The sequence below is a fragment of the Nycticebus coucang genome, chromosome 1 (genome assembly GCF_027406575.1).
Source record: "Nycticebus coucang isolate mNycCou1 chromosome 1, mNycCou1.pri, whole genome shotgun sequence".
Lineage (NCBI taxonomy): Eukaryota > Metazoa > Chordata > Mammalia > Primates > Lorisidae > Nycticebus > Nycticebus coucang.
The window spans coordinates 50627199-50646585 of record NC_069780.1 but is presented as its reverse complement, the minus strand read 5'-3'; the positions used below and the strand labels follow the sequence as shown (position 1 = coordinate 50646585).

The window sequence follows — 19387 nt, the reverse complement described above, 5'->3', positions numbered from 1 at the left end:
TACTTCTTACAGTACTCACTTAACCTTTCAGAAGGCTTTGAAATAGTAATTAATATGCCTAGCATTTCTATGTTATATTAGCAATTCATATCTATTAGTCATGACCTACAGGATGTGAATTCAAGTTAAAGATGTACAGACGAATTTTGCTGACCCGAAAATTCTCCTCCTAGGTACCAATGAAAATAAAACAAACAAACAAAAAACAAGATTATTAACTTCTTTTTTGGCTTGAAAATTGAAAACTAGATTTCTATCCCCAGAAGGCAACAGTTAAAATGCATTAAACTACGATATCCAGGAAACCTTCAAGTAATCTCCCTAAGCTGCCCAGAGCAGTGAGAGGTCCTGGACGGTGGTCCTTCTGTGGCTGATGCTACAGAAGCTGACAGCCTGAGTGGGAGTGTGTGCGGCAACCTGAGGGGCTAAGGGGACACGTTTTAAAGGAACTGTGGGAAAACCCAGGGAATCTCTGGTCTTCCTGAGAGGAATGTACAGCCACCTTGAAATTATAAGAAACCACCGTCTACTGTTTAGGATCACAAACAACTTTGTTTACAGTTTTCAAGCTTCAAGTTGCCTCAAAAGAGAAAACATGAGGAGGTACGTGTGTGTGTGTGTGTGTGTGTGTGTGTGTGTGTGTGCAGTCTCTAGGAATAATAGAGGTAAGCATACTATAAAACAAGTAGGGGTGAATGTTATTACCTAATAAGAGCTTTTGGCTTCAGGCAAAGTGAGACCCGATTTGACAAAAATGAAGATAAGTAGTTAAAATGCCTACTGCCCAATTTATGATATGGCTGTAGAAACCTGAGCCCAACTGTGAGCAAAGGGTGATGGATGCTTACACACAGCATGAAGAGAAAATATAAAGAAAAAAAGCCAGAGTGTCATTATTTTTATTTTCTGTCATTTTGTCCTGGCTAGCTTGGGTTCTGCTTTGCGGGTGTCCGCCAACTCCGACAAAGTCTATTCTGAAATGTAGTTCACGTTCCTTGTTAAGTGGAATTAGTTCAGGGAGACTCATGGGAGAAACAAAAGACAAAAACCACGAGGATGATATGTGCCTCTTCCCCCACCCAACCTCGGGACTGAAGAGCTTGTGGAAACACGGAGTGAACAAAAGGATGCCAGGCACAGACCTTGTCCCCTGAGTGACTTCGTGACGTCGGTCTTACACAATACTTCACAGGGGGCTTTAAATTACACTAACCTGAGATTCCCTGGCAATTGTAACATAAAGAAGAGAAAAAAAAATAAAGAAAAGGAAAAAACACAAACAAACAAAAGACCTTGGGAAGCTAGATGATGAATGGGAGAAATGGAAATAAAACATAAAAGGAAAAGGGTAAAGTAATTTGCATGTTAGGCAGAGGTGAGATGCCACTAATTATTGCCTCAGAGGCTACTAATGAACCTTTAAAAGATCTTTCTTTCTGGTTTGGAGAAGTTTCAGGAGTCAATGTGATTACTCACTATTTTAATTACTATGTTAAGAGGAAAAATATATATTACATTTATATAAATAATCATCTATCCAATTTTACTCAATAAATAGATGAACCACTATGACAACGCACTTCTAAGATCCCAGCAACCCTTTAATTGAGAATCAAAGTATCAGGAGTGTATTTAAAAGGTACACACAGACTAAGTTAGAAATGCAACAATTTACTAGATAGTAATCTTCAGTGAACTACTTTGCAATCTTTGTTGAATGAATTAAATTAACATTGTGAATTCTAACTCAAAACCTGAGTCTTATAGGAACCAATTTTGGAAAATCCACCTTTCCTTTCTCTGCATGTCATTTTTTTTTTTTTGCTGGGAACAAAGTACATTTAAACAAAGTCGCACTGCATTAAAAAAAAAAAAAACTTAGGTTAGAAGAAGTTTTTAGCATTATTTCTGCAAGTATAAATGGGTGTATAAATGACACACTTCTATAAAGCTCCAGTAGCAACTAATTTTTAGGAGATCTGATAAGATTTGATTTTGAGTAAATTAGATTTGAAACCTCAAAGCTGAAATAGGTCTGGCATTTTCTCGTTGCTGGCAGCCTCCCATGTTATTAAATAAGAAATCTGAGAACGATTTTTTTTCCATGAAATTTTTGAAATGCCCACAAGTGGCATTACATGCTATTTGGCTACGTAAACATAGACTTGAGTCTCTTTGGCTGAAATGCAATTCAAGGACAAATGATGTCAATTTGCCTATATGCAGGTTCATCTCCCCACTCCCATTTTTTCCTCTTCACAAATGTGTACTTGAGAACAATCCAAAGGAGGCTTCTTTAAGGTAGTGCCAAATGGTCTTATTTCACAAAAAATGCTGCACATTACATGTGTGTTCCTTTGAATATGCTTCAAATTCCTCTCACCACGGGATAGCACTAACAAATTATATTACTGTAGTTCCCTGAATACTTTCCTTAAGTGATAAGACTTTGATTTTCCAATCTGCTACTACGAAAAAAATAAATATATATAAACCATCATTTACTTTAAAATATTAATATTAATTGAGTGTCTACCATGTGCCAAAGAGACAAGACACAATCCCTACCCTTAGAACATTTATGATCTTCTTGGGGAAACAGGCAAATGAACAGGCTGCTAAGATGTAGCGAACAAATACAGTATCTGGGGCAAGAATAAAGTACTGTGAGGCCCAGAAGACAACCAGAGAGAATAGGGAAGTTCAGTGTTCACTGAAAACATCTGAAACTACAGGAATAGCAAAAACTTATTATTTTTTTATTTGAGAATATTACAGGGGTACTACAGGAAGTTCAGTGTTCACTGAAAATGTCTGAAACTACAGGAATAGCAAAAACTTACAATTTTTTTTATTTGAGAATATTACAGGGGTACAACAAGTATTTTGGTTACATGGATTGCCTTTGTGCCATTTGAGTCCAAGTGAATGCCGTTCATCAAGAGAGCCTGCATTGTACCCATTAGGTGTGAATATACCTGTCCTCTCCTCCCCTCTCCTACCTGGTTTCCATTGAGTTTTACTACTCGATGTGCACAGGTGTGACGGTCCATTGGTTCTAATTAAATAGCAAATACATGCAGTGTTTGTTTTTCCCTTCTTTTGATACTTCATTTGGAAGAGTGGTCTTGAGTTCCATTCAGGTTGTTACAAACATGTTAGTTCACCATTTATTTTCCTAACTAAGTAGTACTCTGTGGTACATATACCACGTGGTACATGTACATATACCACATTTTCTTAATTCACTTGGGTTGGTTCCACATCTCTGTGATGGTGAATTATGCTGCCATGAACATTCAAGTGCACATGACTTTCTGATAAAAGTACTTTCTTTCTGTCAGGTAAATACCCCATAATGGGATTACTGGATCAAATGGTAGGTCTACTTTTAGTTCTTTGAGATAACTGTGTACTAACAGTAGAACTTCTATAAGTTGACCACCCAAGGGACTGTAGCAGACTGGTCAACATGAAGAAGTGGTCAACATGGGGAACTAGGCCTACTACACTGATATGTACATACATTTTACTTTCCTGACCGTACACCTTTTATTAGAGAATATCATATAAAATCATACATAATCAAAACATAATAAAATCATACATATAGCATCATACAAAATCAGTACATTTACTGTTTTCTCATGGCTTAATCGTTCTTTCTGAAAAAAGAATCTTGGTCCAATTCTTATTCATATTACAAACGTTGAGTGGAGAAAGCACTCCACACTGGCTACACCACTTAGCACACCTGGAAATTATCCCACAGCAAATGACTTCACCTGCATTGTCAGACATCCTCTTCTTTTGGAGTCTCTGCTATTTCTGTGTCATCCTCACTTGCTTTTCTCACTCATCAGCTACTTCATGCATTTTTAAACTGGTCTGTACTCCAGCAATGTCACTTGGAAAATTGCTTCTGGGTCAGGTTCATCACAGGCTGTCACCTCACCACCCATTGCAACAAAACCTTCAAAATCTACTCCTTTGAATTCTGCTATGGGAGATGGATTGTATGATGGGGCCCAAACATCATGCTCTTAAATTGTGACATATCCAACTTTCTCAGAACACTTATTTGTCACTTCCAGCTGAACTCATTCTAAGCGGAATTGATCCAGCACCCAGGGTATTCAATGATGCAGTGGATGAAGTTGCTGCCACAGGTGGCCCACAGGTTTTGTTTTAGTAATGACCCACTCCAGGAGCGGGGCACAGTAGGTCATGTTTGGAGGCAGAAATTTCAGGGTCATGTTTCTGAGATGACTGATTCCCTTGCAGCTGGCCAGGACAGTTGTCTAGTGTCAGTAGACAGTTTCTTCTTCATTTCTCAATTGATATCACTTAGCCCCTCCTCCAACAGAGCGCCAGTCATCCCCGCTCTGTTTATCTCCAAGTGAGGAAGGTTTCAGTCTTCAGGTTCTTAAATGTAAGTGGCTTTGCTGATTTACCAATCACCAAGGGCTTTTGTATCTCTCTGGCTGAGCTAGCACAAAGCAGAACTGTGACACATTCTGTGGAAAGTTAGCTGTTCTTGCATTTGTCACCCTTCGTGACAAGACTTCTGTCAGGCAGCTCCTTAAAAGAGTCTGCATTCTTCAGTGGTAAAAATGCTGTTACCTTTGAAGCCTCTGGCAAAATCTAAGAACTTTCTAGTGAACTTTTGCACAACTTCTACTGAAGCTTCATTGGACTCATCACACAAGACCTGGGAGATCTTATGTCACAGCTGAAATTTCTTGAGCCAACCACTTGATGCTTGGAAATCCGTCACCCTGAATTCCCATGCAAATATTTTAGCAAGCTCTTGGGTCATCAGCCAGAGATTTAGATGTTAACTGTTCTTATTTGTTTGAACCAATTTACTGAGGCTTCATTGACTTCATGGAGGGAAGTTTCCTTGTTTTCCGTCATTTCTCCACACCCTACCCGAGACGCCCCCAACCAGTCACTCAAAGCCTCTCAGACAGGCGCCTGCTGCACTCTCCTCAGTTCCTGGGCCCAGATCCTATTGTGGTCTATGGAAGAAGTGATTGGCTTTGAGTCGCAGAGTATGACTCAGTGAAGCCACAAGTCAGTCATCCCCCTGCCCAGTACAGACCTGGCACAGTGCACCCGAGAGCTCAGAATGGCTTTAGCTATTGCCCGACCCCCACAGTCCCTGTTGTCTGATGTAATGACTATGCACAGATTTCAGGTAGGTCCACAGTCCCACCAGGTAAGGGGTTTGTGGGGTGGGGGGAGCCATCTTGCAGTTCAGTCAGCACAACACCATCTCGTCACCTTTTTTCCACACTGAGTGTCCCACATTGCTTCTCTATGATTTCACAGTGCTGCTTCAAAGAAGAGCAATCTGTGTGTAGGCAGCTGCCTGAACCTTTAACTTCTTTCCTTGGGAACCACGTGCAGCAGGCTGCCACTAGTCCGCCATTTCCTCCCTCCAAAACTTTGTAATTTGTCAGTGTATGTACAGATCAAAGTTAAATCCACCAATTATCTAAATAACCCGAGAAATGTCCTTATTTCCTATATTTTTAACTTTAAAATAGGAATAATAATACTGATTATAAAAGATTTGGGTGAATATTAAGTGCCTAATTGTCACAGCCCACCGCTGCCACCACTTGCCAGGGCCTAGGACTGGCCAGGTCATCTAGGTTCCAGATATGGACCGCTAAGCTATCTTGCTCAGGAACAATTTCTCTTAGGTGCCTGAGGGCTACCTACTTTCACAGGGGAGAGAGAGAGTCTTAGAGTAAAGCAGTCTTCTTAGAAAGATAGATCTTAGTCTTTAGTGAAGCTTGGTGATCTTCAGCAGAGAGACGCAGTGCTGACATTCTACAGGTATGAGAGGGGACAGAGTCAGAGTAAGCTGGTCCGTGATGGAATGCGCATGCTCCCACCTGCCTTCTCCTCCAGCCTAACATAAGGTGCCTCTCGACACCACAGGTGTAGAGACTGCCAATTCACCACTGCTCTCATCTCGTGAGCTCTCGTGCTTGTTAGGAGCACTAAATCCCTCTCCATGCCCTTTTCACCAAGGTGTTCCATTGAGCTCTACAGGTATTTCTTATAATTCTCACTCCTCCCAGCCATAGGCCACATGGGCTGCTACATCTAATATTTTCCACTTATAAAAAATCTCAATCATTTTTGTTTTCAAATTTATTTATAAACATAGACAAAATTGACTGTATATATGCTTTGATAACAGGGAAACAACTTCAACATGTGAGAATTCATGACAAATAGACTATTTTATTGATCTTCTGAAGGATTTTATGTTGTACCTACCTATAAAAATGTTATTAATCCCCCCAAAACAACAGAGATAATGATGAAAGTCAAGTCAATTTTTACATGAATGCTATTTTTTAAAATTATTTATGACAGTTTTTTACAAATATAATCTGGGTTCTATAAATTCTCAAAAAGTATTGAATTAATTGTTTAAGATCCAAAAGGCCTGCTTGATAAGATGGAATTGCTTTGTTAATTAATGTAATGTTTGATAATAGAAAAAAAAGTTAAAATATATGTAAGCACATAGAAAGTTTCCAATCTTTGCAATCATGAACTTTGTGTTGAAACACACAACCAAGGATCCCTTGCCTAGTATATATTAGATGTAGAAAGATTCGCAAGGTACATAGACATGTTTCCTGCTCCCAAGGACACGGATGTGTATGTGGTAGAGTGCTAAATACTTAAAAAGGTGGGGGTGAGATAATTGGATATGGATTAAATATACAACTAAACAGAAACAAGGGTGCTGGTTTTCCTAGGGAAATAATGTTAATTCCTACTTGTCTCCTTCTAATCCATTCTACGTACATTTGTCACATTGTTCTTTTAAAAATATTTATTGTATCCTGCAAACTTACTGCTAGACATTTGATAATGCCTTTCATGGAACCTGGCACAAAAAGTGAAATAAGTGCTTTGGTCTAGAAACACTTCATAATCTGGCTTCTGCCCATCTCTCTAGTCTTACTTAATATTTTCTCTCCATTGTCCCTGAGCTCAAAAGGCTCTTCATTCTTCACAGGTCAAAATCTACTTTGCCTCAGGCACTCACACTTGGCTACTTCCCCAGCTTTTGTTTAATGTAATATTTAGTCTTCAATATTTTCTTGTATAATGAAATGTTTCTTAACAATTTGACTTTTAATGGCTACATTGAAATTCATCGCAAGTTAATGTCATTTGTAGAGAGGCATCTTTAGTTTCTGTATCTAGAAAATGTTTCATTTTTTTTATGGCAAATTTCCTTCTAGTCACTAATTTTCATTTATTCTCAACCTATGATTTGGGTGGGATTGTTTCTGGTCTGTCAGAGATATTTCTTAGTTTAAAATAATCAAGATATTTTGGCTCTCTAGACAAATTTGAGTCAATGACTGAGTGTCAGATGTAGAAATATTGTTCTGGGGACCACCATGAAAAAAATCAAGAAGAATAGAATCTAGGGGCAAAGAGAGGTTGAATTATTGACTGCAAACTTTGAATTCTGAATTCATCTATTTCTGATACTAGACCTACGCCTGTTCTTCTCATTTAAAATTTCATAAAAACTCTAATTAATGTCTCAGCAAATCTTTGTCTTCATGGATGATTATTTCTTTAAGAAAATTTCTAGAAGAAAATAGAAAAATATTTTAAAAAAAAAGAAAATTACCAGATTTTTTTTTTCAGTCTTTTAACAAATACTTGCAGGCTCTTTTCCAGATAGTTGGGAATAATTCATAGTCCCTACCATCAGTGGACAAGTGTCATTTCCATCTCAAAAAATAAAAAAAAAAAATTCTTATAAAAGAAAAAAAAATCTTTACCTTGGACTTCTCAAGTAGTTTATTTATAGGATGACATAGAAAAATTTAAGTGGTAAATAATGTGTATCCTAGTAAATAGGAAAATAACAAAAAATTGAACATATTTGGAGACACATTAAATCCCAATGTTTTTGACATTCATAAAGTTTAGATGATCATGGATAGGTGGAAATTAGTTCTAAATATTGGAAAATAAGAAGGAAATTAAGAATATGTATTTCAGGTATATAACAGAAGGAAGCACTTGTCCAAAAGACAGTTTCTTAAAAGCCAAACATAATCCTTAGAATGATCAATTTGTAGAATGTACTCGTTTCTTATAAGCATTTAATTTTGGTTGACTATTTTGCAGGATACCCACATAAAAGTGCTATAAAGAATATTCCAGCCTGAGCCAGAGTGAGACCTTTTCTATAAAAATAGCAGGCATTGGGGCGGTCACCTGTAATCCCACCTACTGGGGAGCCTGAGCAAGAGAATTGCTTGAACCTAAGAGTTTGAGGTTGCTGTGAGCTGTGACATTCGCCACCCTACCAAGGGCGACAAATTGAGACTGTCTCAAAAAAAAACAAAAACAACAACAACAACAAAAAACAAAGAATATTCTGTTTGTCTGGATCTGTAGGCCTGTTTTGAAAACCAAACGAGAACCAGCCAATTAAAAGTAAATAGCTTAAGAAAGAAGAAACAAGTAAACTTGGCAAACTGGTGTATTGGCTTTTGAAGAACTAGCTTTTAGGAAAACGACCCAGACACAGACCTCAGGGGTCAATCTTTATGACGGACCTGCTTGGGAGCCATTCTTTATGTGCACAAGTAACTAGATCCATAAACAGAAAAATGGTCTTAAAGTCAAGAAAGATACATGTTAATTGGACATGAAGATAAATGTGCTAATTTTAAGGATGATAAAACATTGAAATGGGTTGATTGTCCGTATGCTCAGACACTCTGAAGTTATCTCTGAAGTTCCCTTCCAGGCCCAGGAAAATAATGCTTCACCCAGACCAATCCAGGGAGAAGGAGAAGGTCAAGAGAAAGGCAGAGTGATAAAGAAACAGTACAGGAGCCAGGAATTTTTGTGGGAGAAAGTGTTCAGAGAGCTGAACCGAGGGGAGGGTAGAAGCTCAGAAAGCCCTGGCTGTGTAAAAGGAGGATGCGCTACAGAGAGGTTTAAGCACATCACAGACGGAAGAGGAGCTGTGGAAACAGGCACGAACATGATGCCTGGGAGTGATTCTCCACAAGCAGTGTTCTTGGGTATTCAAAAGTTCAGTGATTTATTCAGAGAACTCTCTCCGGAGACAAGGAGTGATGAAAGCCAGCAATGTCTTGGAGGAAGATAAGCATGGATTTGGTCTTAGTTGGAATCTAGCTTCACCCTTTAGTGTGGGGTCTGACCCAGGGACAATCAATCCTGGAGTACGAAAAGTCCTTCTTTATCAGTCAGCCATTCATTGCCTGGAGGCTGCTATGGCATTCCAGGTAACATGGTCCTTGGTGGAAAGCAATTCTCAACCATAGGGGGCAGCGGTTAGCAGCCAGTAAGTCCAGGAGCTGGGCACATATTCCCTGTCCAAGTAAGGAGCATCTGAGAGGGCCATGGGCAGCATCTAATGCACTTTTACTACATGTAAATGTACACCACTGAGTGCCTTCTTCCCTGGCTTCTCTAGTTAGTAGCAGAAGTATTTGCTAAGTAATCTTTTATAATGCTGACTTTTTAAATCCTATACCAATGCCTCTCAAACATTTTCTTTAATATATCTCTAATGTCATAAGAGTGAGAGTGGATACTGTAAAATGGGCAAACTGCTCTCTGAACCTCTGGCATTTCCTTAAAATTATCTATATTTCAGTCTTTGAAATTCACATAAATTTCTCTTCTACTCCACATATGTCCATGTTGATTTTGATGAGAAAATATGTATGTTATAGAAAAGTTAAAATCTTTCATCTGTTCCCAAATATTTTGGGGTTTTGTTTGTTTGTTTATTTTGAGACAGAGTCTCACTATGTCACCTTGGGTAGAGTGGCATGGCGTCACAGCTCACAGCAACCTCAAACTCTTGGGCTTAAGCCATTCTCTTGCCTCAGCCTGCCACGTAGCTGGGACTACAGGTGCCTGCCACAATGCCCAGGCATTTTTTTGTTGCAGTTGTCATTGTTGTTTTAGCAGGCACGGGCTAGATTTGAACCCACTAGCTTCAGTATATGTGGCTGGCGCCCTACCGACTGAGCTACGGGTGCTGCCTGTTCCCAAATATTTGATTAAAATGGATGTTTTGGGGGAAAACCCTCAGATTTGTTGCATGGCTTATGTGTGGCACCCTGAGGATATGTGTAATACATTGGTGACACACAAGACAGGGTCATCAACCATCCCTATCGCATGCACATTAGGTACTTGGCACTCTGGGGGAGGTAGCTTTTCAACAGATATTGTTATGGTTACTAAGTTACAAAGACTTAACTAAGCTGAAGCTGACCTTATTTCTGCTGGTGCTCATGGGGATGTTAGGGATTTGGAATTGTTTTTCACCAGTAGATGTATCTAACATCCTCAAGTGTCTTAGATAAATATATTCTTTTCCCTATATGTCTTATTTTCGTATCCTTTTTCTCCCCCAAAGTGTACTTACATTTATATGATGATTATCCTTAAGATAGCCTGTGATTGTTCATTTGACCTTCCCACTGACAAATGCAGTGGAGTACAGAAAGATTTTAGCCAGTCCTGTTTCCTTTGTGGAATGGCACATGAGCTGAGTTAGACCACAAAGTGCTGGCCTGGCTTTGAAGACTAGCAAGAATGTTAATTCTGACTGGCATCTTGAGTGTTTCATTTTAGTTCACCACCAAAATAGCAAATAAGTAGTGCAAAGAACTCATGAAATGAGAATACAAATAATTGACTGGAAACAGCTCAGCAAAGATACCCTACATTTCTTAAGGGGACATTCCTGTAATTTAAGAGTCAGGGCAGCCTGAAGCTATTGAGAGTCCTGCCTGGTGATAGTAACCAAAAACCAAGGGCATTTCCTCCAGTAGCCGGGGTCACGGGCCACCTTGGCATTCAGCACTCTTCCTGCCCAGAGTGCTTCAGATACTGGTCTATGCCTCCGGCTGTCTCAGATCTACCATGGGCTCACTAAAGACAGGCAGTTTATGTTAGAGATTGTTGAGAGAGCAGGCTCACTGAGGGCCAAAATACATGAACTATATAAATCTAAACTATTTCTAGACCAAAAAAAATCCAGCTATACGGGAGTATTCTAAATTGTGTGTCAAAGTCTGACTCCAACTGACAAGGAAACTGTTCTGTCAATTTATTAATTTCACAAAAATTGATGAAAGGCTAAATAATCAGTATAAACCAGTCAATACACATAGATTCAATAGCCACTAAATAGGAACAGAACTCCCAAGACACCAATGAAGTACTTTATGTGGCACCTGGTTAACAATTCCTACAAGTGTAAATTATTATATTTTCTATGCAACTTGACTTCTAAAAGCAAGTATTCAAATTATTTTTAAAAGAAAATAATGCTTGTACCCAAATTTGCAGTATATTTTGCCTGCACCAAACTAGAATTTTTTTTGCACTTTTAGTCTACCAGCTACTGTCAGACAGTTATTGTCAGGAAATCCCTGCTACCAACCAGGGGTCCTGGAATTTTCATTCCTCAGGGCGAAGCATTACCTCTCAAAATACACCTCTCTTCTACTTTCTTTCCTTCTGTCTCTTCCTCTCCTTGAGTCTGTCTCTCAAACACTCACACACATATCTTCTTGGGAAATTAGATCTGGATCTTCAGTTAATATAGATGTTTTTGAACAACAATCCTGTTTTATGGAATTTCCATAGCACATGAAAATTGTAACAATTATAGATCTGTTTTGTTTTGTTTTTTTGAGGCAGAGTCTCTCTTTGTCACCCTTTATGTGTATATCTATGCATTTATTCCTTTATCAGTAATCACTTATTCTATATATATATATATTTTTTTTTTTTTAGAGACAGTGTCTCGCTTTATTCCCTTTGGTAGAGTGCTGTGGCATCACAGCTCACAGCAACCTCCAGCTCTTGGGCTTAGGCGATTCTCTTGCCTCAGCCTCCTGTGTACCTGGGACAACAGGCACCCTCCACAACACGTGGCTATTTTTTGTTGCAGTTTGGCTGGGGCCAGGTTCTAACCCACTACCCTTGGTATATGGGGCTGGTGCCCTACTCACTGAGCCACAGGCACCAACCCCCATATTCTTGATATCATTTAGAATCATGTCAATAAGTGTGTATCAGGCTGGGCATGGCAACTCATGACTATAGACTCAGGGCTTTGGAAGACCAAGACAGGAGGACCACTTGAGGCCAAGTTCAAACCCAGGCTGGATAACATAGGAAGACCTTATTTCTACAGAAAACAACACAATTCACCCAGCAAGATGATATGAGCCTATCTTGATATGAGCCTATAGTCCTGCCTCTTGAGAAGGTTGAGGTAGGAGGACACAGGTGTTTGAGGTGAGCTATAATCACACCACTGCATTTCTGCAATGGAGTTAGACTGTTTCAAAAATAAAAGTTGTATACCATGTGATGCATTTTTGTTATTTAAGATAATTTATTCATCTCTTGCATTTTATTTATTTTTTATTTTTTTAGAAGTAAGAAGTTGTTATATATCTCTACTCACATAATACTGGAAAATTTATTGGACTAATTTAAGATAGTATGGACTTCTTTTAGAGAATAGAAACATAAACATTCAAAATAATAAATTCAATTAGATTATTATTTTGTGGGAGGGATGGGGACAGAGTCTCACCATGTTGCCCTAGGTAGAGTGCCATGGCGTCACAGCTCACCACAACCTCACACTCTCCGGCTTAAGCAATTCTCTTGCCTCAGCCTCCCAAGTAGCTGGGACTACAAGTGCCCACCGCAACGCCCAGCTATTTTTTTTGTTGACGTTGTCATTATTGTTGTTTGGTAGTCCTGGGCTTGGTTTGAACCTGCCAGCCTCGGTGTATGTGGCTGGCACAGTAACCGCTAAGCTACAGGTGCCAAGCTAAATTAAATTATTATATCTTTTAAAATTACCTGTGCCTATGCAGGCTAAATTTAATTATTCTATAGATAAATAATTTATAGTTTCATTCGCTAAACACACGTTACTAGATTTTAAAAATTTAATAAAGAATTGGATAACTTTGGTCCTTTATACTGTTTGAGGAGATTAAATTAAAATTTCTAACATTATTTTACTATACTAATTTATTTTATCAATAGAAAAATTATGAGGGGGGTGGACCAAGATGGCGGCTGAGTAACAGCTTTCCTGCAACTGGGCATGGTGAGTCTGGGGAGATAAGACTCCAGGCATCTTGGGCTGGTGGGATCTGCCTATAATCATCCCTTTGAGGATACAGGGAGTCAGCAAGGGACTTCTGGACCCCAAGAGGATGACAAAAACAGTAGAAAAATGGCAAGTGGTTGCATGTGTTCGATCAACCTAATCCTGCCAGCAGCCATACATACAAGCAGCAGTGAGACTGCAACCTGGAAAGGCCTTACCTGTGAACCATTTTGGTGTTTTTGGACTTGGCACTCAGTTGAACTGCCTTGGGGAGAGCTTGAGCAAGAGTGTGGAGAACTTTGGGCATTATCTAGGGCCCCAGACTGAGCCACTGAGCTGGATGGAGCTAATAGTGTTTGGCTGTGGGCTGCAGGGAGCCATTGTGAGAGAACTGCCCTGGCAAGCTCCACCCTCAGGATTGCAGAGCAAGGATTGGGTGGGAACTAGTAACCTAGTGACTGAGCAACCTAAAGGCGGGGACTGAGCTGCCTTACAGCCTTAACCCTCAGGGGCAGAGTGACACTGGTTTTGGCACATGGGAGCCTCAGGCTGTTGCCATGGGTAGAGTGCTGTGACGTCAAAGCTCATAGCAACCTCAAACTCCTGGGCTTGGTGCTGTCTGGACATGCATAAGAGCTGCACTGTGAACCCTGACCCGCGACCTGTGCCTGCTGGACCTCCACATGCCCTGACCAGGAACTGTGGGAGCCTTGCAACCCTGCTTCCTCCCTCCTGTACCCTCCCTGCCTCCACACCAGCCCACTCATCTGGCCAGGGACTCTGATAGCCACATGCCCTCCAGAGACCTCCCTGGCTCTGCTCAGAGCCCTTCTACTGGACAGAGACTGCTGGAGCCTTGGGCTCTCTGTGCCAAAGTCACTGGGTGCCAGGCACTCCCAGAATCATGCACACCACCTCCCACCCTGTTGCTGGATCCGGGTGTGTTGCACTCCAGAGCTGCTTCCACAACCATAACTCCCTGGCTGGGGCAGCCACAGAGTAACCATACACGGTCACTCCCTACAAAGATCCAGCAACAATAGAGTGATCCTGCTGGGGTCTAATCTTGGAGAGACACCTCTCCAACTCTGAGGACAGCCAGAGGCAACCATGAAAAACAATCATGAGGCAAAATCGGCAGAAAAACTCTGGCAATATGAATAATCAGAGTAGATCAACTCCCCCAAGGATCAATGGGGCAGACACAGCACAAGATCCCATGCACAAACAAATAGCTGAGATGTCAGAAATCAAATTCAGAATGTGAAAAGCAAATAGGATTGAATCACAATCCCAAGCAGTAACCCCAAAGATATCTCAAAAATTCAACGAATTCAAAGACAAAATGACCAAAGATTTTGACACATTGAGACAAGAAGTTGCAGCCCTCAAAGATCTGAGAAACACAGTAGAATCCCTCAATAACAGAATGGAGCAAGCAGAAGAAAGGATTTCTGACATTGAAGACAAAGCTTTCGAACGCCCCCAAACTCTCAAAGAGGAAGAGAAATGGAGGGCAAAAACAGATCACTCTCTCAGAGAGCTCTGGGATAATTCAAAGAAAATCAATATTCGTCTTATAGGGATCCCTGAAAGTGACAAAGTGGCTTCACAACGCACAGAGGCCCTGCTCCATGAGATTATGAAGGAGAACTTTCCAGACATGCCCAGAGATTCTGAAATTCAGATAGCAGACAGTTTCGGAACTCCAGCAGGACTGAACTCAAATAAGACATCCCCCAGACATATCATAATCAATTTCACTAAAGTTAGTATGAAGGAGAAAATTCTGAAAGCAGCCAGAAGAAAGAAAACCATCACCTACAAAAGGAAGAATATTAGAATAACTGCAGATCTCTCTGTTGAAAGCTTTCAAGCTAGAAAAGGATGGTCATCGACTTTTAATCTCCTAAAACAAAATAACTTTCAACCTAGGATCCTGTACCCAGCTAAACTGAGTTTCATTTATGACAGAGAAATTAAATACTTAAATGACATTCACATGTTGAAGAAATTTGCCATAACTAAACCAGCTCTCCAGGATATTCTCAGACCTATCCTGCATAAACCAGCGTAATCCTCCACCACAAAAGTAAACCCACCCAGAAAATTTTGATCAAATTCCAACTTCCACAGTCGAAAAAGGATCAAAAATGCCCATGGGACTCTCAAAAGGCTTATCAATATTCTCAATCAATGTGAATGTTTTAAATTGTCCTCAAAAGAAGCACAGGTTGGCTGACTGGATACAAAAACTCAAGCCAGGTATCTACTGCATACAAGAATCACATCTAACATTAAAAGACAGATATAGACTCAAGGTAAAGGGATGGTCATCTATATTCCAGGCAAATGGAAAGCAGAAAAAAGCAGGTGTTGCAATCCTATTCTCAGACACAATAGGCTTTAAACCAACCGAAATAAGGAAGGATAAGAATGGAGACTTCATATTTGTTAAAGGTAATACTCAATATGATGAAATCTCAATTATTAATATTTATGCGCCCAACCAGAATGCACCTCAATTTGTAAGAGAAACTCTAACAGACATGAGCAACTTGATTTCCTCCAGCTCCATAATAGTCGGCGATTTCAGCACTCCTTTAGCAGTGCTGGATAGATCCTCCAAGAAGAAGCTAAGCAAAGAAATTTTAGATTTAAACTTAACCATTCAACATCTGAACTTAACAGACATCTAGAGACCATTTCATCCCAACAAAACTGAATACACATTCTTCTCATCAGCCCATAAAACATAGTCCAAATCGACCACATTCTAGGCAAATCTAACCTCTGCAAATTGAAAAAAATAGAAATTATTCCTTGCATCTTCTCAGACCATCATGGAATAAAAGTTGAACTCAATAACAACAGGAACCTGCACACCCATACAAAAACATGGAAGCTAAACAACCTTATGCTGAAGGATAGATGGGTTATAGACTAGATTAAGAAGGAAATCACCAAATTTTTGGAACAAAACAACAATCAAGACACGAATTACCAGAACCTCTGGGATACTGCAAAGGCAGTCCTGAGAGGGAAATTTATAGCACCGCAAACCTTCCTCAAAAAAACGGAAAGAGAGGAAGATAATAACTTAATGGGACATCTTAAGCAACTGGAGAAGGAAGAATATTCCAACCCCAAACCCAGCAGAAGAAAAGAAATAACCAAAATCAGAGCAGAATTAAATGAAATTGAAAACAAAAGAATTATACAACAGATCAATAAATGCAAAAGTTGTTTTTTTGAAAAGATCAATAAAATACATAAACCTTTGGGCAACCTAACAAGGAAAAAAAGAGTAAAATCTCTAATTTCATCAATCAGAAATGGTAAAGATGAAATAACAACAGACCCCTCAGAAATTCAAAACATCCTTAACAAATACTACAAGAAACCCTACTTTTAGAAATATGAAAATCTGAAAGAAATTGACCAATACCTGGAAGAATGCCAACTACAAAGAATTAGCCAGAATGAAGTGGAAATGTTGAGCAGGCCGATATCAAGTTCTGAAATAGCATCAACTATACAAAATCTCCCTAAAAAGTAAAGCCAAGGACCAGATGGCTTTACGTCTGTATTCTACCAAACCTTTAAAGAAGAACTAGTACCTATATTACTAAACCTCTTCAAAAATATATAAAAAGAACGAATATTACCCAACACATTCTATGAAGCAAACATCACCTTGATCCCCAAACAAGAGAAAGACCCAACAAGAAAAGAAAATTATAGACCAAGATTACTAATGAATATTGATGCTAAAATACTCAATAAGATCCTAACACACAGAATCCAACAACACATCAAAAAAATTATACACCATGACCAAGTGGGATTTATCCCAGGGTATCAAGGCTGGTTCAATATACGTAAATCTATAAATGTAATTCAGCACATAAACAAACTAAAAAATAAGGACCATATGATTCTTTCAATTGATGCAGAAAAAGCTTATTATACCTGCGGTGCATCTTACAAGGGTATATGTGAATCCTAGTAAATGTGGAATGTAAAAGTCTTAGCAAGATAACTAAGAAAATGCCATGAAAGCTATGTTAACTAGTGTGATGAAAATGTGTCAAATGGTCTATGAACCAAGTCTATGGTGCCCCATGATCATACTAATGTACACAGCTATGATTTAATAAAAAAATAAATAAATAAATTTTTTTAAAAAAAGATAATATCCAGCATCCCTTCATGATCAGAATACTTAAGAAAACTGGTATAGAAGGGACATTTCTTAAACTAATAGAGGCCGTCTACAGCAAACCCACAGCCAATATCGTACTGAATGGAGTTAAACTGAAATCATTTCCACTTAGATCAGGAACCAGGCAAGGTTGCCCATTGTCTCCATTGCTCTTTAACATTGTAATGGAAGTTTTAGCCATTGCAATTAGGGAAGAAAAGGCGATCAGGGGTATCCACATAGGGTCAGAGGAGATCAAAGTTTCACTCTTCGCAGATGATATGATCGTATATCTTGAAAACACTAGGGATTCTACTACAAAACTTTTAGAAGTGATAAAGAAATACAGCAATGTCTTAGGCTACAAAATCAACACCCATTAATCTCTAGCTTTATATATACCAACAATAACCAAGCCAAAAAAACAGTCAAGGACTCTATTCCTTTCACAGTAGTGCCAAAGAAGATGAAATATTTAGGAGTATACCTAACAAAGGACATGAAAGATCTCTACAAAGAGAACTATGAAACTTCAAGAAAAGAAATAGCTGAAGATGTTAACAAATGGAAAAACATACCATGCTCATGGCTGGGAAAAATCAACATTATTAAAATGTCTATACTACTCAAAGCAATATATAATGTTAATGCAATTCCTATTAAAGCTCCATTGTCAATTTTAAAGATCTTGAAAAAATAATACTTCATTTTATATGGAATCAGAAAAAACCTCGAATAGCCAAAACATTACTCAGCAATAAAAACGAAGCAGGAGGAATCACGCTACCAGGCCTGAGACTGTACTATAAATCGATAGTGATCAAAACAGCATGGTATTGGCACAAAAACAGAGAAGTAGATGTCTGGAACAGAATAGAGAACCAAGAGATGAATCCAGCTATTTACTGTTATTTGATCTTTGACAAGCCAATTAAAAACATTCAGTGGGGAAAAGATTTTCTATTTAACAAATGGTGCTGGGTGAATTGGCTGGCAACCTGTAGAAGATTGAAACTGGACCCACACCTTTCACCATTAACTAAGATAGACTCTCACTGGATCAAAGATTTAAACTTAAGACATGAAACTATAAAAATACTAGAAGAGAGTGCAGGGAAAACTCTAGAAGGAATCGGCCTGGGTGAATATTTTATGAGGAGGACTCCCCAGGAAATTGAAGCAATATCAAAAATACACTACTGGGACCTGATCCAACTAAAAAGCTTCTGCACAGCCAAGAACATAGTAAGTAAAGCAAGCAGACAGCCCTCAGAATGGGAGAACATATTTGCAGGTTATACCTCCAATAAAGGTCTAATAACTGGAATCCACAGAGAACTCAAACATATTAGCAAGAAAAGGACACGTGATCCCATCTCAGGGTGGGCAAGGGATTTGAAGAGAAAATTCTCTAAAGAAGACAGATGCACCATCTACAAACACATGAAAAAAAGCTCATCATCCTTAATCATCAGAGAAATGCAAATCAAAACTATTTTGAGATATCACCTAACCCCAGTAAGAGTAGCCCACATAACAATATCCCAAAACCAGAGATGTTGGCATGGATGTGGAGAAAAGGGCACACTTCTATACTGCTGGTAGGAATGCATGCTAATACGTTCCTTCTGGGAGGATGTTTGGAGAATACTTAGAGACTAAAAATAGACCTGCCATTCAATCCTATAATTCCTTTACTAGGTTTATACCCAGAAGACCAAAAATCACAATATAACAAAGACATCTGTACCAGAATGTTTATTGCAGCCCAATTCATAATTGCTAAGTCATGGAAGAAGCCCAAGTGCCCATCGACCCATGAATGGACAAGCAAATTGTGGTACATGTATACCATGGAATATTATGCAGCCTTAAACAAAGATGGAGACTTTACCTCTTTCATGTTTACATGGATGGAGCTGGAACATATTCTTCTTAGCATAGTATCTCAGGAATGGGAGAAAATGTATCCAATGTACTCAGCC

The 19387-nt window shown here is 39.2% G+C and overlaps 1 protein-coding gene across 1 annotated transcript in view; it reads left to right on the top strand.

Moving 5' to 3' along the window:
* Positions 1–9181, top strand: part of LOC128590263 (uncharacterized) — a 42995-nt gene extending 33814 nt beyond the window's left edge. The window contains 2 exon segments of the mRNA XM_053597547.1: positions 4352–4432; positions 8805–9181. Of these exon segments, the coding sequence (XP_053453522.1) occupies positions 4352–4432; positions 8805–9181 (458 nt within the window).
* Positions 9182–19387: the final 10206 nt, after the last annotated feature.